General features: G+C 45.2%; 5 protein-coding genes across 7 annotated transcripts; 2 read left to right on the forward strand and 3 right to left on the reverse strand.

Moving 5' to 3' along the window:
* Positions 1-214: 214 nt before the first annotated feature.
* Positions 215-2,996, forward strand: LOC6600947. Of its 2 annotated transcripts, none has more exons than XM_002025982.2 (6): positions 215-339; positions 1,565-1,654; positions 1,708-2,153; positions 2,212-2,316; positions 2,377-2,659; positions 2,719-2,996. In XM_002025982.2, the coding sequence occupies exons 2-6, from the start codon at positions 1,567-1,569 to the stop codon at positions 2,799-2,801; spliced, it is 1,005 nt and encodes a 334-aa protein (XP_002026018.2). In that variant the 5' UTR covers positions 215-339; positions 1,565-1,566; the 3' UTR covers positions 2,802-2,996. The 2 variants fall into 2 exon arrangements, with proteins under 2 accessions (XP_002026018.2, XP_026842701.1); XM_026986900.1 differs by lacking the exon at positions 215-339 and adding an exon at positions 1,396-1,402.
* LOC6600946 (origin recognition complex subunit 6) lies at positions 2,869-3,991 on the reverse strand. The gene is made up of 2 exons (XM_002025981.2): positions 3,818-3,991; positions 2,869-3,764 (listed from the first exon to the last, which is right to left on the reverse strand). The coding sequence occupies exons 1-2, from the start codon at positions 3,880-3,882 to the stop codon at positions 3,071-3,073; spliced, it is 759 nt and encodes a 252-aa protein (XP_002026017.1). The 5' UTR covers positions 3,883-3,991; the 3' UTR covers positions 2,869-3,070.
* Positions 3,992-4,111: 120 nt separating this feature from the next.
* Positions 4,112-5,150, reverse strand: LOC6600945 (proteasome subunit alpha type-3). The gene is made up of 3 exons (XM_002025980.2): positions 5,076-5,150; positions 4,444-5,012; positions 4,112-4,382 (listed from the first exon to the last, which is right to left on the reverse strand). Exons 1-3 carry the CDS (start codon positions 5,094-5,096, stop codon positions 4,208-4,210), a joined length of 765 nt encoding a protein of 254 aa, XP_002026016.1. The 5' UTR covers positions 5,097-5,150; the 3' UTR covers positions 4,112-4,207.
* A 319-nt stretch (positions 5,151-5,469) lies between these two features.
* On the forward strand, positions 5,470-8,133 carry LOC6600944 (transducin beta-like protein 3). The gene is made up of 2 exons (XM_002025979.2): positions 5,470-5,541; positions 5,598-8,133. Exons 1-2 carry the CDS (start codon positions 5,516-5,518, stop codon positions 7,933-7,935), a joined length of 2,364 nt encoding a protein of 787 aa, XP_002026015.1. The 5' UTR covers positions 5,470-5,515; the 3' UTR covers positions 7,936-8,133.
* Positions 8,134-8,162: 29 nt separating this feature from the next.
* Positions 8,163-17,864, reverse strand: LOC6600943 (pyruvate carboxylase, mitochondrial). 2 transcript variants are annotated; one of them, XM_002025978.2, is made up of 8 exons: positions 17,557-17,864; positions 13,440-13,554; positions 11,862-13,371; positions 11,244-11,291; positions 10,326-10,723; positions 10,006-10,265; positions 8,910-9,939; positions 8,163-8,837 (listed from the first exon to the last, which is right to left on the reverse strand). In XM_002025978.2, the coding sequence occupies exons 2-8, from the start codon at positions 13,536-13,538 to the stop codon at positions 8,589-8,591; spliced, it is 3,594 nt and encodes a 1,197-aa protein (XP_002026014.1). In that variant the 5' UTR covers positions 13,539-13,554; positions 17,557-17,864; the 3' UTR covers positions 8,163-8,588. The 2 variants fall into 2 exon arrangements, with proteins under 2 accessions (XP_002026014.1, XP_026842278.1); XM_026986477.1 differs by lacking the exon at positions 11,244-11,291.
* Between the last annotated feature and the right edge of the window lie 183 nt (positions 17,865-18,047).

Consider the following 18,047-nt stretch of genomic DNA (forward strand, 5'->3'; position numbering starts at 1 on the left):
AGTAAATTTGATTCATTTTAAGTCAAATATGTTTACTTACTTTGGTATTGCTGTGTTGCTGCTTACAGAAGACAAATACGCAAAGATATGAAATTAAACTACCGATGTTTTGCAAAACATCGATCCATCACTCAACATCGGTAGCAGCAAAAACATCGGAAAACATCAGTAAACATCGGCAGAAAAACAGCGATGCTCGATCCATCTTTCACGATCCACACGACACCCCAAGCTTACCTTACCAGGTAAACTGGAATAAAGAATTAATTCAGTTCTTACCCCCGAGGTGCATGGTGCTTTTGTTCTTAGAAGTGACATAGAGAATATAAATATTATAAGGTGAATATATACATATATATATATATATATATAGAATAGAATCGAATCCTTGAAATATTTCTTCAAATTACCCAAAACCTTTTTAAAATATATTCAAAAACCCGCTACGAAGACGCCGCACAGTGCTCTAAAGTCGCGTACCGGTAAATTCTGGCATGTAAAAAGAGGTGGGGCTCGTGATTATATTGTTTACACGCGCCTAGATCTAGTAGCTAAAAAAAAAACAACAAGTAAATAAATCAAAATGAATGGGCTTCACTTATACTTTCATACATATGTATGTACACACATTTTTTATATACGTTATCTGTTCTCTGAACATTCGCACGTACCTACATACAGCACCGCAAATAAATCCGACAGCATGAATATGTACATATGTTTTAAATTAAATTGGGAGATGATTTGACGGAAATATAAAGTGATACAAAATTCGGGGAAGTCCCTGGAATTCAGCAGGTGGTTGTGTAAGACAATGAAGTGAATATGGTGGGATGGAAAACGAAGTACGGAGTGTTTCCGTGTCGGCAAATCAAAAAGTAATGTACAATTTTTCATCCATGCAACCACTGCATATATATTTTATTTATTTTGTTTGTCTTCATATTAAATTAACGAAATAGTTTATACAAATGCCATACTCTGGTTGACAAGCTACAAGTAAGAAATGACGTGACATTCCATAAAACCTTGCTTTAGACACAATCACTAACCATACAGTATATAAAATATCCTATGTACATAAATATTAAAGATTATTACATTCATATATTGCATGAGGATTTTTAAAATTACTCTTGTCTTAATGTTGTCTTTATAATTGAATTAGAAAATGTATGGGTATTGTCCATGAGAGTATTCAAGGTGCGACCGGCATCTAAATTTTTGCTTTGCAGATTCCCGTCACATATTTTTGTCGAAACATATTGCGTGTGTACTAACACATGCAAAGATGTTCTCTCTGCGCTCTCTCTCTCATGATGACGTCACTCTGGGGTACGGATAGCGCAAGCCGGTGTGTGACACTTTCGTTGTATGAACTGGCACATCTATATACTGTATGGTTAGTGGTGTGACGTTGTATGAACTGGCACATCTATATACTGTATAGTTAGTGGTTCTCTCTAGATATATATATATATCGATATATCGCTAGTAATATTCGACAGAATTTCAAAAACGAAGATTATATGGTATATTTTTGGTATATTTCCATGGTCAAAAGCCATGGCACTATCAGAAGAACGGTCTGCGCGGATACGAGTAATGAGAGATAAGAAGTTTCGAGCTTTGGAAATGTTTGGCGGTTACCTAGGTGAGTAAAATGAAATCATTTAATGCACTAAACGAACAATTGGAATTATACAGACACTTCCGTACGCATTATCGGTGTGGTATTCCTGGCGGACCTCATTCGGCGCCTGGCTCTCAGCATAATTGAGTATTTTCAGTTCTCGCGACACTATTTGCCAGAGGATCGTCTGTGGGTTATACTGAGACGATCGTTTATATACAATAAAAGCAGCACCTTCATATTTCTGGGCTTCGTTGTCCTAGGATTCATTCGATTTTCTGCAACGGGAAATTACAAATCGCTAATTCCCACGGCCATGTACTTGGCCCAAATGCCGCTGTACTGGCTGCTATTCAGCGGTCTTGGAGGCAGTACACTATCTTATTCCCACTGGATAAGGGAACCCCATGGACTCGATTATGCTTCGGGAATGGCATCGAATTACTTTCACGGCTATTTGAACCTTTCGCTGCCCGAACGACAGGGCGAAGGCCTTCAACACCGCATGGCAGTCTATGAAGTAATGCACTCTGTTTATAAATTAATTTAAAACTATTATTGAGATATTCCCCTTGCAGGAAACACATAACATCACGTTTGGACTGCACCGACTGATCATTCTCATTCCAGACGAAATGTTTGTAAATGGCATCATCGAAAGCGATTTACTGGAGAAAGTCGAAGTATTATGAACAGATATCTTGAATTGGCCAACACATAGTATACTTTTGTATTTCCTTTAGCCATTGGAAACAGTACACATAAAACGGGCTGGTGTCGATCGTCCTTATAAACATGCTGTCTACAAACTGAAACGCAAGATCGATGGAAAAATCTATTACTTTGCTATCGAGGGTGCCACACCAATGTTATCCTTCTTCGATTCGATGCAGTCGCATCTTTCGGCAACCTGGCAAATGCATGAAATGAAACGTGAGATCTGGTTGAAGTTCTACAAGCATTTAAAAGATCTTTTGCAAACTTGGCCTGAGACACGTAACTTAGTGGAGCCAATCATCTATAATTGTGCGTCGATATTCGTAATTTCATGTAACATTCAATTATAAGAGTCCATTTAATTTCAGCACACGATACCAATGGTAATCTAATCGACGTTGGCGAATTGATAATTGCACACATGGAGAACAAAAAAAAGAAGTATGCCTAGACTAGTCATAGTTTGCAATCAACTGTCAAAACAAGTCGAATAAGTTCAGATAAACTAACAGATCAAAAACTTTCAAAAATTTCTTAATTTTAAAATGTGTACTAAACACTGTTGACAATTTTGTTTATAAATTATAATTTCTATAATTAAAACTAAATTGAAAGAAATATATTATAAACTAACTTTACTAACAGATACAACTGGTTTTCAAATGGGTACAACAAGTTCACTAGGAAGTATAATCTCATCGATGAAGGCATTTGCTTCCTCTATACCTCTACTGGATGGTCATTTGAGGCCTCCATTTCTCTCAGCTTTGCTTGAGCCATTGCCAGCATTCTAGATTTCCATTTCTCATAGTCTTCGATCTCGGGCTTCAGGGACTTCTTCGACCCGTTCGTGAGATTCTCCTGCTGGCTTGGTTTAAGCTTTTCATCCAGATCACCTGGGGAGACCACTTTGTTCTCCTTGTAATGCTTGGTTATCATTTGCTCCCACTGCTGTTCGAGCTGTTGCCATTGGGTTGGGCGCAGGTTGCTGAAGGGCATTAGTTTTGGCTTTGAAACCTTCTTCTTTAGCAGGCGGCAGGCAAGGAAAACGGCCATAGCGGCGTATTGTGGGTGAGCAGTGTCAATGTCGGTGTCTTCAGCAGAAACCAAACCTTTGAAGAGATTCATCAACTCCTCGGCTTTGCGAGTCACCTCGTTGAGGCTTAGCTGCACACATATATCGTTTACGCTGACCAATTTATTCAGATCCAGTAGCTTCTCAAACATACGTTTGTTGTTAAGGTAATGGCTCTTCCGCAGGCCAGACAGCTTTAATGCCTGCTCCTTGTCAAACCCAATGCCCAGAAGACACGAAGCTAGATCAGCGCACAGGACGATTTTCCCATACTCGTTTATTTGCAGTGGCACATTTGTCGACCGCAGCTCCAGTAAACGAACTAACTCTGTGGTTTTCCTGAAAAGGACTCTTTAAATATTCATTCAAAATTTATTGTAAGTGTAGCTCACTCCAACACATTAGGCTCTTCCCGCAAGCCCATCTTTGCGATCAACTGTTCAATTAGTGTAGTCATTTTGCAATTAGAGATAATGTTTTAAATTTGATTGTTTATCTTTTCAGGTTGGTCGTAAAATTAGAGATGGGAGATAATATTTCGCGCCAGAAACCAGACGATAGGTAACGTTATCGCTTTTTAATGGATACAGCCTATCGATACAAAAAGCGCATCTCTAAGTAGGTTGCAAGGTGAGTTACCTAAAGAGGAAAAACTAAACTACACTGAAACTATTTTACAAAAAGGCTCGTTTTAACCCACATATATGTATTCATTAGGCGAATATAAAATATATTAATGTTACATTTTTGGGCCCAGAATTAGATTCACTGCCATACAAAAATTAATTCGCCTCATCACCGCTGTCATCTTCCTTATTAGCATTTTCTCCGGCTTTTCTGGCTAACTCAGTCAATACCGCGGGATTGATTTGATAAATACCCTGGGTTTCACTGCCCACGATACCCATTTCGAAACGGAATTCCTTGTCCTTCAGCTCATCATGAACGCGGTAAATTCTGAAATTTCAAGAGCAGTCAATATTGAGCTAAACGTTGAAGCAAACTAACAAGTACTTACATTTCACCAGCCTTTTTAACTAGTTCCTCAGTGTTCAAATCGACAAATCGGGACTTTTCCATCTCAGTCTTGGCCTGTTGCTTGGCCTTTCCACTGGCGCAGGCAAAGTACCCAAAGTACGAGCCTGATGGCTCAATTTTGTAGAGTTGGGGTCCATCATTTTCATCCCACGAGGCCAGGATAATAGACAGTCCAAAGGGGCGGACTGCGCTGTACAAAGTGTAGGCATGGACGTAGGCCGACACGCGGTCGCACAGGTGCTTCAAAGGAATCACTTGCTCAAACTGCTGACGGTAATTTGCTGCCTCCTGGCGGGCAATATCAGCCACATAGTTGCCGTCGGCCACCAGCCCAGCCACGGCCATGCCAATGTTCTTCTCAACAATGAAAATGCGTCCCGCGGCATCGGGCTCATATAATTTGCTGGTTATTATTTTCTCAACGGCAAGAATAACGCAGTCCTTGCCACGAATTCCAATAACTGTGCCACTTTTCTCCACGGCTTTGGAAGCATAGTCGATTTGGAAAACGCGACCGTCCGGCGAAAACTGCGATGCCGACAAGTCATACTGCAATACAAATGCGTACAAATAGGAACCGCCCAGTCTCAAACATTATCATCTTCTACTTACACCAGTTCCAATTGTACTCATGGCTGTGATTTAAATTGTAAATGTTTATTTCGCGAAAAATTTGTTTTAATGGAACTTGGAGAATGATTTGACGCCTTTTGCCTAGAGAGGAGAAACATCGATTTCATCGGTATACATTGCAGGCATCGATGTTTTTAGATTACATTAGATAAACTTTAAAAGCGTTCATAATTACAAATCATTTTTTTTAATTTTAAGAAATATTACAAAGTTGTTTTTTTACCAAAATAATCTTTCTGAAATCATTTTACTCGGTTTTTAACAAACAATTTTTATTATATTCATTTCATACCCATAATGGGCTTATCTCAAGCAAAAAATTGAAAAAATATCGATGTTTCAGCGATGTTTTGGTCTCCAGCTCTACTTTTGCCTAGCATTCAGCGCGCACGCGGTTTTATTTATAAACAACGAGAAACATGTTGGCGAATATTTGTGAAAAAAGGTGAGAGAATATTTGAATAAATGTATACAAAAATAACCGATAAATGTATGGTTTAGCTACGCGGCGGAGGCCCAGTACACAAACTTCTATGGCGGCGGCGACATTGCGTGGAGCTCGGATGGCCAGCACTTCTATTGCCTGAACGGTGTCAGTGTCAACCAAGTCGACGTCAAGACCTCGCAAATCTTGCAGAGCTTCGGGATTGGCTCGACGCCTGCAGAGAACAAAAAGCCGGCCAACTTGGAAGACATCGACGTGGAGGAGGATGCGATCACCTGCTTTGCCCTGTCGCACGAGCACTTGGTAACTGCCCATCGCAGTGGACTGTTGCGCCTTTGGCTACTGACCACCTGTAAGCTTGTAAAGCTGTGGAAGGCCCAACACAAGGGGCCAGTCATCAAAATCGAGTTTAGTCCCTGCGGAAGGCTTGTATGCACAAGCGGTGGAGCGGATGCAACATTGAGACTGTGGGATTTCGGCAACAACAGCTGCCTGTGTGCTCTGAAAGACTTTCCTGGTCCATGCTGGCTCCTGCGATTCCATCCCAATGTCTTGCGACGTGAGATCTATGCTGTGGGTTCGGATAACACGATTTACTGCTGGAATTATCAGTCGAAGACGCTGCTACACAAAATGCGAGGCCATCTTTCGCAGGTGACCGGCCTGAGCTTCAAGAGCAACGAAGCAGACTGCAATGAGCTAGCTACTGTGAGCCGAGATAAGGTTTTGATTGTTTGGAAGCTAAAAGATCAGGTGGAAAGCAAGCAGTTGAAAGTACTACCACTGTTTGATGAGCTGGAGGGAGTCGTATACACAAACGAGGGCCGGGAGATAATTGTGGCCAGCGGAACAGGAAATCTGCAGCAGGTGGATGCCGAATCCTGGAAGATAAAGAACCTTTTGACACAGTCGGACTTTCAAATCAGTCGTCTGCTACATTGCAGCGACCTCAAACAATTGGCTTTGGTCACCACAGAACAGAATATAATCGTCTATGATGGCTCCAGTATTGAACCCATTAAGCACTTGGTCGGCTACAACGATGAGATTCTGGATATGTGCTTCTTGGGAGACAACGACCGCTACTTGGCTGTGGCCACTAACAGCAAACACTTTAAACTATACGATACGGAGAACGATATGAACTGCAAACTGATTGTCGGACATTCCGACACAGTCATGGCTTTGGCGGCCTCTCACAATCTGCTCATTTCTGTGGGCAAAGATTGTAGCATTCGACTGTGGAAGCTCGAGCATGAGAAGGCCTGCTCATTGGAAGGTCTAACGCAGCAAACAAACTGCCATACCTCAACAATCGGATGTGTGGCTATGACCCACAATGGAGCAACAGGTTTTGCCTCTGTGTGCCAAGACGGGAGCATGAAAGTTTGGAACTTGACCAGGGATAAGCAGGAGCGCAACTCTTACACATTCAACCTGCGATATTCAGCGCTGGCCCATGACAAGGAGGTCAATTGTGTTGCCTATGCAGTGAACAACAAAATCTTGGCTACCGCCTCGCAGGACAAGACGGCCAAGCTTTGGATGGCAGACTCCAATTCGTTGCTGGGAGTGCTACGTGGCCACACCCGCGGTGTGTGGAGTGTGCGCTTCTCTCCAGTCGACCAGGTTGTGCTCACGTCGTCCTCCGACTGCACGCTCCGCCTCTGGTCGATCAGCAATTTTACTTGCATTAAACGCTTTGATCAGGAGTGTACAATTCTAAGAGCAGAGTTCCTGGACCACGGAAAGTTTATCATCTCTGCCGCCTCGGATGGTCTCCTCAAGCTGTGGAACATCAAGACCAATACTAGCCTCCAGTCCCTCGATGAGCATAGCGATCGTGTCTGGGCCTTAGCGGTCTCTGGTAGAAGTAATCGCTTCTTCTACACAGGAGGAGCAGACTCCAAGCTGATACGCTTTGGCGATGTAACGCAGGCCACGCGCAACGAGGCTCTCGATAAGCGTCAGGAGACCCTGGAGCAGGAGCAGACCCTGCACTCCCTCCTCCATGCACAGAAGCAGCTGCATAAGGCCTTTGTCCTGGCGCTGAACTTGAACAAACCTAAAACAACCTTCGACATAATAATCCACTTTGTGCGAGAGCGTGATGAAGCCGGCCTCCGTCAGCTGGTGGATCAACTAAATGTGGACCAGCGCGTGGCGCTGCTACAGCACGTTAAGGCCTGGACCACAAACTCGCGAAACTCCCACGCTGGCAATGTAATCCTTAAGCACTTAATTGGAGATGCTCTGCTGGATCCTAAAGCACGCTTCTACAACAACAGCAACATGGTAGAGGTTCTTACTCCCTACGTACAGAGGCATTTCAAAAGGATCACTGAAATGAACAAGGAGCTGGCTTTTCTGGAATTTATTGTAAAGTGCATGTAGAGCGTGTAGTAAGATGGAAATTGTAGTATAAACCCTTTTTATTCAGGCGGAGTCCTATTCTTCCTTCTCTGCAATCTGTTGTTAGATTCTAGAGAATTTCGTATGACGTTCTTTAAATTGCATACTGAAACACCGTAGCCATAAGTTAGTTGGTAATCAGTTCTGTTTAATTAATTATAAGCAACCAGTTGCAGTAGCAATATTTACACGAACGAGACCCAAACAAATCATATTTGTTTAACATTTATTTCAATATAGATATTGACATTTATAACCACTTACGTATGTATTGGAGGAGGTGAATTTTGACAGTTTTCGCAAATCTTAAATTCAAAAATCGTACAAGTTTAATTTTAACGGTACTTAAAAGTGTGTGGCGGGGTATAAAACATGACGGTCGTGACGGTTCCAAGAACTATCATAAATATACATAGAACACACACAGCGAGAACCTGTGCTCCCTAACTAGTCTCAGCTACAGATACAGATACATATATAAAAAGTAGATGCACAGTCAGGGCTATAGGTGGTTTGGTGGCAACTGACGAGAATCCCTAGGATTATCACTGTTCGACTTAATGTTACAATAGGTGTGCGCTGGCAGCATGGACAATGGACATTGTAAGCCCTAAAGCTTGGGCGGGATGAGGTGTTTACTCGATGATCATGAGCAGATCATCGCCCTCGAGTTTCATGCCGTTTGCGATCTCCAGTTTCTTGACAACGCCCGCCTGTGGTGCCTGGACTACCATCTCCATCTTCATGGCCGAGAGTACAACCAGGGGTTGACCCTTCTCCACCTTATCGCCGACAGCGACGCGAATGTCAATGACAGTGCCGGGCATGGGGGCTCCCACCTCGCTCTTGACCGCCTTGTTGGCCTTGGGATGAACGTGGATTTCCTGAAGGGAGAATTCACAGAAATTAGAGGAAGTGTTAGTAATTTTCCATCGTAAATTGGAGTCTTCACTCACCTTGACAGCCTCCTTGTCGAGAATGTGAACTGTGCGCAGTTGGCCGTTCATCTCGAAGAAGACCTCGCGATCTCCATTGGGCTTGAGATCGGCGGCCATGGCCATGGCCTTCAGACTCAACGTCTTGCCGCGCTCCAGCGTCACCTCGAACTCCTCGCCCACCTTGGGTCCGGTGAGGAAGATGCGCGTGTCCAGTTTGTCGACGGGTCCGAACTTCTCGCGGAAGAACAGGTACTCGTTGGTCACCTGGGGATAGAGGGCCGACGACATGACGTCGCGGTCGGTGATATTGGGATGAGATTCCTTCAAATCCTGCTTCAGCTTGTCAAAGTCCAGAGGTTCAAGCGCGGCGCCCGGACGTCCCTCGATTCGTGGCATATCCTTGAGAACGCGGGAGCGCAGAGGTTCGGGGAATCCACCATGGGGGATGCCAATGTGTCCCTGCAAGAACTCCACCACGGACTTGGGGAACGAAAGCTCCTCAGCCTTCTCCAGCACCTGATCGGCAGTGAGGTTGTTCTGAACCATAAACTGGGCCAAGTCACCCACCACCTTGGACGAGGGAGTGACCTTGATAATGTCACCCAATAGCAAATTCGCCTCGCGGTACGCCTTCTTCACATCCTCGAAGAAGTCACCCAGACCCAGAGAGAAGGCCTGGAATTGCAGGTTAGTGTACTGACCGCCGGGGATCTCGTTCAGGTACACATCGGCATTGCCCGACCGCATGGTCGTGGTGCACTCAAAGGGAGCGTACAGGGTGCGGGTCTGTTCCCAGTATGCCGAGTACTCCGACACAACGCGCAGATCCACCCCTGTGTCCAGAGGCGTGCCCTGCAGCGAGGCAACCACTGCTCCCATGCTCGGCTGAGAGGTCATGCCGCTCATCGAGTCAACGGCCACATCAACCACATCAGCGCCAGCCTGCGCACAGGCCAGCATAGACGCCACTCCAGCTCCGGAGGTGTCGTGGGTGTGGATGTGGATTGGAATATCGGGATGCTTGTCACGAATGGCGGTGATGAGCAGTCTGCAATGGAAAGACGTCAGAAGTGCTGTGGGTTCACACAAGTCTCGGGCAGTTTCCTCGACTTACGTAGCTGCCTCGGGCTTCAGAAGACCCGCCATATCCTTGATGCAGAGCACATGGGTGCCAGCCTTGACGAGCTCGTCGGCCAGATTGGTGTAGTACTTGAGATCGTACTTGGTGCGCTTGGGATCGCTCACATCGCCGGTGTAGGAGATGGCTGCCTCGACCACGCCGCCAGCCTTGCCGGCCGCCTCCATGCCTAGGATCAAGTTGGGCAGATAGTTGAGGGAGTCGAACACTCTGAAGATGTCCATGCCGGTTTGAACCTGCGCGACAGACACAGAGGAATTAGGCACATATGAATGAGGGAGGATTCAGATCCTTACCGCCAGTTCACAGAACTTGTAAACCACGTTGTCCGGATAGCTGGTGTAGCCAACGGCATTGGCTCCGCGCAACAGCATCTGGAATGGAATGTTCGGGATGCGCTTGCGCATCTCCTCCAAACGCTCCCAGGGGCACTCGTGCAGGAAGCGCAGGGCCACATCGAAGGTGGCGCCACCCCAGTTCTCCAGCGCATAGAGATTGTTGAACTTATGGGCCACATAGGGCGAGATCTTCAGGAGATCGTGCGAGCGTACACGCGTGGCCAGCAGCGATTGGTGGGCATCGCGGAAGGTGGTGTCCATCAGCATCAGGTTCTTGCGGGAGCGAACCTCCTTGGCAAAGGCCTCGGGACCCTGGCGTACCAGAATATCGCGTAGACCGCAAGGTGGCTCCGTAACTGTGCAAGAGACTCAAAACATTAGTCAAAGGATCACACTTCCAAAACGATATGGTCGCATATTCCCTTCACCGAGATGTGAGTATTAATATGTTTAAATATTTCGATGGCTTTAGATTAAGGCTACAGAAATGAGCGATTAAATTAACAGACAAACAATGTTTCCATAAAAATTACATCTTTAGCTGAACCACAAAAAAATGTATTTAAATCGAATTAAAATTTGTATTTAAGCTTTTAAAATAAAGCAACTGGTATTCATTAATATATTTCAGAAATTACTTTTCTACTTAATGTGTTGTGAATGGAATACATATATTATCCCAGAAGCGATAATAAAACAATTAACTGGATGCGAAAAAAAAAGAAAACATAAAGCTGTGAAGCCCAAACATTTAATGTGATACTATGATAGAATAACAATACCAACAGCTTGAATACTTTCTGATGAAAACCCACTGCCATGATGAATGTTTTTGGATGTTCCGTATATTTAAGGGTAACATCAGCATAGACATACCTTTGGCCTCGCCACGCTCTTCACGTTCTAGTGCCTCCGGCGACAAGTCTTCGGTTGGGTTGGTGTATGAGGAGGATCATGAGAACGTTTCGTTTATGGACGTGTGGGGCATATCATATCGTGTTTTTTGTTGTGCGTATTGAATCATTGTTGTTGAGATATTGGAGGTGTGTGATATTTGTTGGTTGTTTTTTTCCCCCAATTGTTTGGATTGCGATTACGATTGCATTGCGTACGATTCAATATTTGGTAGATTAATAACAGATGTAACACAAAAATTGCAGTGCAGTATTTTGAAAGAGTAAAAGCATAAAGTTCGATTAAAGCATATAGTAGGAGAAGCGAACAAAATTGTCACAAGAGGATACGTAAAAGAAACAAAATCCACCGTGCATGCCTTTTAATTGAATCAATTCGAAGTAACTTTCCTTTCATTGAAATTGAAGATCAATTGAGGGACTTGTACATGTTGCATTTATTTTGCATTAAATGCATCGCATAGAAGCCCCTCCTTCAGACTTTGATTCCCTTTGGTAGCCACAAAAGCAAGCGTGAACCCGTATAAAGCACATGCAATGGACCCAAGGGTCTTCTAGGACAGATCAGGCTAGAACTTACCCAGTGGAATGGCGGGCACATGAGGACTGACCTCGGCGGGCTTCAGGGTGGTGGCCAGTGGGGTCTGTGGACCGTTGACCAGCACTTCGCCCAAGTAGTTGAGTAATTTCTGGGCACGATTCTGGGTGGGTCGGAACTTGAAGAGCTGCGGATGCTCGTCAATGAAGTAGGTGTCCAAGACGCCGTTCAGGAACTTCTGGTTCTCCAGCACGTTCAAAAGGAAGGGTATATTCGTCTTGACACCACGAATGCGGAACTCGCGCAAGGCACGGTTCATTTTTGCGGCGGAACTCTGCAGGTCGCCTGCATGCGCGATCACCTTGACCAGCAGGGAGTCGTAGTACGGGGAGATGATGGCGCCGGCATAGGCCGAGGCACTGTCCAGACGAATGCCCATTCCCTCGCCCGATCGGAACACCTCCAGGCGTCCCGTGTTGGGCTGGAAATCGTTGGCGGGATCCTCTGTTGTGACACGGCACTGGATGGCATAGCCGCGGGGCTGAATATTCTCCTGGGTGTAGCCGAGCTCTGGAAGAGTCATGCCCTCGGCAATGCGGATCTGCGACTGCACCAGATCGATGCCGGTGATCTCCTCTGTGACCGTGTGCTCCACCTGAAGGCGGGCGTTCACCTCAATGAAGTAGAAGTTTCCTGACTCGTCGCACAGGAACTCCACAGTGCCTGCGTTCTCGTAGCCCACGTGACGGGCCAGCCGCACGGCAGCTTCTGTCATCTTGTCACGTAGCTCGATGGGTAGGCGCGGAGCCGGAGCGATTTCCACAACCTTCTGGTGGCGACGCTGCACCGAGCAGTCTCGCTCGTACAGGTGCACCACATTACCTGCCTTGTCGCCCAGCAACTGGACCTCGATGTGACGCGGACGCTCGATGAACTTCTCAATGAACATGGCGCCGTTTCCGAAGGCTGCCTTGGCCTCTGAGCTGGCGCGCTGGAAACTCTCCTCGACCTCCTCCATCTTGCGCACCACTCGCATGCCGCGTCCGCCGCCGCCGTATGCCGCCTTGAAGATGACTGGTAGTCCGTGCATCTTACAGAACTCGAGGGCCTCCTCCTTGGTGGTTACGGGACCATCTGTGCCGGGCACAATGGGCACACCGGCCTCGATGGCCGCCACACGAGCCGCCACCTTGTCGCCCATGTTCTGGACAACCTTGGGCGAGGGGCCGATGAACCGAAGGCCAGCATCGATCACGGCCTGGGCAAAGTCGCTGCGCTCGGAGAGGAAGCCGTAGCCGGGATGCACGGCATCCACGTCGTTCTCCTTGCACACCCGAATGATCTCTGGAATGTTGAGGTAGGCCTCCACCGGGGGCAGACCCTTGCCGACCAGGTAGGACTCGTCCGCCTTCTGGCGATGCATGTGCATCTTGTCCTGCTCCGAGTACACGGCCACCGACTTGATGCCCAGCTCTGTGCAGGCGCGGAACACGCGAATGGCAATCTCCCCTCGATTGGCCACCAGCACCGATCGAATGGGCTTGTACTCCACCTGGTGGGGACACATAATATCGGTGATTCATGTTGACCTGCGACCCCCATGAACCTCCCTCCACTCACCTGACTCGAGTAGGCATTCTTGCTGACGAAGTAGAGGCGCACGCGCGGCTGCGCACTGCGCAGCGCTTTGAAGGCGGACTGGGCCACTGGTATGAACATGATGATCCGAGCGTTGCTGCGGGGGCGAGAGGAGAATAATGTTTTTCACATATAATACTCGCAGTCTGTTGTATTTTACGATCGAGAGATTGCATTTGGTGCTTCAATTATCTGCTAATAAGCTGATTTCGAGTTGTGCTCGATTTCCAAATGCCTTAAGGTTATCGACTTTACTTTCGAAAGCGCGAACAAACAACATGCCACAGGGGAAGGAAGGTCTCGCCTAAAATTGTTTCAATTCAAACTGTTCTCATTCCTTCTGATCTACGAATGTTTGTATGTTTGCTCAAGCTCCAGCTCCAGCTGCAGCCTAATCTTCGGCTCAAAGTTCGCCGATTGTGTGATTTCCAAGTATTATTCCATTTAAATAACGAGCTGTCGGCGCACTAAACCCCAGCGAAAAGTGGATTGACTCACGTGAGCAAAATCCAAAGCGAGTTCTAACAACTGGAATGACAATCTTGAATATGTTAACCCGATTGTCTGGGTAGAATCGGGTGAACAGCTCCCAAACTATGATGTGCCGTGAATTTTCCTAATTGATACATCGAAAGTGCCTATTTATTTTCTATTGCGTACTATAGTGGACATATTGTGCTAATACATGTGTCAATATTTAATATACACTCATACCTAAAGGGTATATGGGAGTGGCTGTGCCCCACGAGTCATACTGTTAGTTGAAATCAAATTCCTCTACTTCTGTAGCAAGATCCCAGGGTATATTACAGTCGAGATATTTACACTTAAGTCCATTAATGGTTTAACATTTGTATTATATATTTACACATAAGGCGAATACAAATTAGCATAGAGTATAAAAATAAACCCAAATAAAAACGAATCAAGGGAACGTCTGGCAGTTCATCTAAAGAGTATCCCCAGTGCGTTCGCACATGCCTCGTAACATTTTTATTTTTGCTTTTCTTTTTCCATTAACTTTTAGCTAAAAGCTTGTTTTGCTCATTATCAACGATTTATATGGGTTTTTGTAGACCGACGGGAAGGGGGGCACAGGGGTGCGCCAGTGACCGGCTTTGCTGCTGCTGGCCAGACGGCAAACACACGCTTTTTTTTGCATTTCAGATTCAGGCCCCGAACAAGTTCAAATAGCCGACCCTGTCTGTACTCTGTCTGTCTACCTCTCTCTCTTTCTCTCTATCTCTTCCTCTTGTGCTCCGATTCTTCAAGTATATCATGGGGGCTCGTCTGCGTCAAACAGAAAGTGGGCCTCGTGTGGGTCGCCAAAATATATATACATACATATGTACTTTGAAGTGCATTTGGAACTGGACCGAGTGATCGGGTGATTTTAGCGAAATGGGATTAGGCACTATGTGCTCTGATAAAGATCCACTTTACATTTGGCCAAACATAAATATATTTTCCTCCACGGGGCGGACTGTGCCCGCACGTGAACCCCATGCCTCTCCAAAAGACTCACTATGGGGGGAATGGCGAGTGGGAGCACCAGGGGTCCATAGATTATCTAGAACCACTGTTGACACATGTATTGACTGTTTGCCTACACATGAGGCGACACAGGTGCAGATAATGAGCGGATGATAAGACTTCTTTATTAACACATCGGAGGTCTGGCCATCCATTTTATCATTCCCAGTGGGAGTGCACTCCTGGGGGCACCCTATAAATAGTCATGATGGACGTGATCCGATGTCGATCGACAGCTCTAATTTAATTTCGTCTGTTAACATCAATATAATTTGCTAATTTCGTTCCTTCGTACAGAGCTAATGCACGATTATATAATTAACAACCAAAAAGATTCCACCCAGTTCTAGTATTTCGGCCACCTATAACTATCAATCAAATACTCACTCCAAATACTATTCGGAAAACTAAAATCGAATCCCCAGATAAGCCTCAATGTCACCTTGTGCTTGGTAGAACGGAACAGCCACTCGACTCGACTGCCGTTTTTATTATTACTGTACTATAATAAATTTTGAATGAAAAAATATGTTGCTTCATGTGTTTTGCAAGTATGAAATGCTTCCTTATCAATGCAATGCTTCTTATATAACGATGTGTAACATTCTCTAGGATTGCGTGGCAGTGATATAGCGCGATATTTAGCGACTGGCACGAACATACATATGGAAGACGGATCGAGATAGAAGTCGAGTTAGGGCAGGTATCCAGGTACCTTTCCTCTCTTATCGGCTCTTATCTCTTATTGAGGCAGTAATTTTATAGAGCTCAATCACTTCAACCTTTCAATATCTATATAGTCTTACTTATAAAGCCAAAAGGTAAATCGTTCGTCTTATCTCAGGGATTTTTTTTATCGTTAAGGCTATGAGGAAGGTACTCGTATAATCGGAAGCTCTTTCGCTTTGGTTTTTTAATAATTTAAAGGAAGTGCGATAAGGAGTCTAAATATCGATCCGTTATAAAATATATACATATATATGCATTCCTTTGGGCTTCAAATTTGTTTGTTCTGCAATTGAAGAAGCTAAGAAGCTAAAAAACCGGATTCCTAAATATTCCTTTGAATACTCGAGCTTAAAAGAATTTTATCATCAGAAATAAAAGCTTGCCCAACAAATTGCCGTGAAAAAATACAAATCAGAGTACAGTGAAAGCTTCCTTTGGCGGATCACTTTCACTGTAATTGATTTCGTTTCCTGTTTCCCTTGTTTCTGTAAATTTTCTGTTTAACTTTTGACAATGTATACAGACAGTTTCAATTATCCTGTTGCTTCTGTTTGCCGTGTGTGCCGTGCCCTTTCAATGCTCGCGTGGTGCGGCAATCCCTGGGCGAGACCAATTTCAAGCAATTGTACGAAACGCTGTTGACATGGCAAACCACTCCATACCCGAGCTCCCGAATGTGTTTACTCGCCTGCCCAGGCACGGTCATCACACGATTATGTAATAATATAATGATAATACAACAAACTATGTATGTATGTGCATTGTATAATAATAATAATAATATTAGAAGGGGCCACTGCCACTCAAACGATTTGCTTTTGTTCCCCCCACTTTTACTCATCAAACGTGCGTGCTAATTTTTGTTTTTTTTTTTTTGCTGTTTGAACATACGATCTTGAACGACAGTCCGCTAAGGTCAAAGTCGTTTTGAATGTGGGCCGGGCATTGATTTTCCGCAAAATATGGCGGAGCCGTGACAATAATTGCGCATAAATGGATGAGCCAGCCGGAATAGTGAGTACTTCCGCCCATCGATTACATTTAGTCTCAGTCCCATGCCGCACTTTTAGGTTTTTATAATGTAACACTGGAAAGCTTTTATATTTGGTTACGCTAACTGTCTGGACCTTATCAAGTCGACTAGCTGATAGAAGCTTTGACATTGACTGGTCCCGGGTCCAGCTTTCAGTCCACACTTGATGCCCTGCCAAGGAAGGCAAATGAAACCCAATTAGATTTGTGGGTGTCCACTCCACAGATCTCTCACTGTACGAGTATATCCCCATTATTAATTGCACATTCGAACGGAAGCATGTCTGTGTATATAAATGTATTATATTATACATTTGCCTATGTCTGTCTGTCTGTTTGTCAAACACGTTTCGACTCAATAGCGAAACCATAAGAAGGTCATAAATATTGGGCAGAAAGTAAAAAGAGGACAAAAATAAAACACAGCCAGCGGCTGCGTGTGCCCCTCTCTCACTCTTTCTCTATATCTGTCTCTATCGCAGTGATTGGGACTGTGTGCGTGTGGTGTGTGTATGGAATAGAATAAAATGTAATTAACACATGTCTGCCAGAGAGGAAGGGAGAGCAGAGGGCTCTGATGTAAATTGCAGCAGATGGTGGCGAGAGCCGGAAGGGAGAAGGGACGAGGCCGAGCGAAAAAGAAAATTAAGCAGAAATTATGCAATTAAATGAGATCGATTACAATCAAAAAGTGAAATCCATATCGACACATCGAAGCACATCCTTGTGGCGGCGCACTCCTGCGTGGGCAGGTGTCTGTCTGTCTGTCTGGCAATACGATTGGGGCCGGTGACCTTTGACTTACGTTTCCAAAAAAAATGCACAAAAAGCGCCCTGCGCTTATCCTTGTTATCCAACGGGACTCCAAAGGGGAGTGCGACGGTCAAGAAATCGCCGTTTCAGCACTCAAAACAATTGAAATCTGTGGGACAGCCTTTCGATCGAAGGCTCTGGGGACACAAATGCACACGGTTCCTATATGTGTTTTGTACACTCTTCCTCTTATTTTTTTTTGGGTAGGTAGAACACCGCGAAGTCGAATTTGTTCACTGCACTTTACAACGGCGTGCTGTTTGCTTTCTTTCCCAGGAACTCGGCGAACCGCTCACGTCAAAGTTGCACGACCAACTCAACGGGCCGGTTGAGCTTCTCGCCAAAACTTGAAAGCAGCAGTCTCGCAGCTTCGACATTGCCGACATGGTATAAATATGATGGGTATAGAGTCTATAGATATTCCGCTCTGCGAGGGACCTAAGCAGACTGCATAGGCCACCACAAAGTGAGTTGGCTCTACCT

The sequence above is a fragment of the Drosophila persimilis genome, unplaced genomic scaffold (genome assembly GCF_003286085.1).
Source record: "Drosophila persimilis strain 14011-0111.01,24,50 unplaced genomic scaffold, DperRS2 tig00000002-arrow-pilon, whole genome shotgun sequence".
In the NCBI taxonomy this organism is placed as follows: Eukaryota; Metazoa; Arthropoda; class Insecta; order Diptera; family Drosophilidae; genus Drosophila; species Drosophila persimilis.

Bases quoted from the DNA above. Each gene is read 5' to 3' on its own strand.
- LOC6600947 (XM_002025982.2), top strand. From the start codon at position 1,567: ATGGCACTATCAGAAGAACGGTCTGCGCGGATACGAGTAATGAGAGAT. The intron at 2,154-2,211 runs GTAATGCACTCT...TTCCCCTTGCAG, and splicing joins ACCGCATGGCAGTCTATGAA to GAAACACATAACATCACGTT. The intron at 2,317-2,376 runs GTATTATGAACA...TATTTCCTTTAG, and splicing joins ATTTACTGGAGAAAGTCGAA to CCATTGGAAACAGTACACAT.
- LOC6600943 (XM_002025978.2), bottom strand. From the start codon at position 13,538: ATGTTCATACCAGTGGCCCAGTCCGCCTTCAAAGCGCTGCGCAGTGCG. The intron at 11,292-11,861 runs GTAAGTTCTAGC...ACCCAACCGAAG, and splicing joins TGTGCCCGCCATTCCACTGG to ACTTGTCGCCGGAGGCACTA. The intron at 8,838-8,909 runs GTGAGTGAAGAC...TTCTCCCTTCAG, and splicing joins TCGACAAGGAGGCTGTCAAG to GAAATCCACGTTCATCCCAA.
- LOC6600944 (XM_002025979.2), top strand. From the start codon at position 5,516: ATGTTGGCGAATATTTGTGAAAAAAG. The intron at 5,542-5,597 runs GTGAGAGAATAT...TGTATGGTTTAG, and splicing joins GCGAATATTTGTGAAAAAAG to CTACGCGGCGGAGGCCCAGT.
- LOC6600945 (XM_002025980.2), bottom strand. From the start codon at position 5,096: ATGAGTACAATTGGAACTGGT. The intron at 5,013-5,075 runs GTAAGTAGAAGA...TTTGTATTGCAG, and splicing joins TGAGTACAATTGGAACTGGT to TATGACTTGTCGGCATCGCA. The intron at 4,383-4,443 runs GTAAGTACTTGT...TTGAAATTTCAG, and splicing joins GTTAAAAAGGCTGGTGAAAT to AATTTACCGCGTTCATGATG.
- LOC6600946 (XM_002025981.2), bottom strand. From the start codon at position 3,882: ATGACTACACTAATTGAACAGTTGATCGCAAAGATGGGCTTGCGGGAA. The intron at 3,765-3,817 runs GTGAGCTACACT...AGTCCTTTTCAG, and splicing joins GAAGAGCCTAATGTGTTGGA to GAAAACCACAGAGTTAGTTC.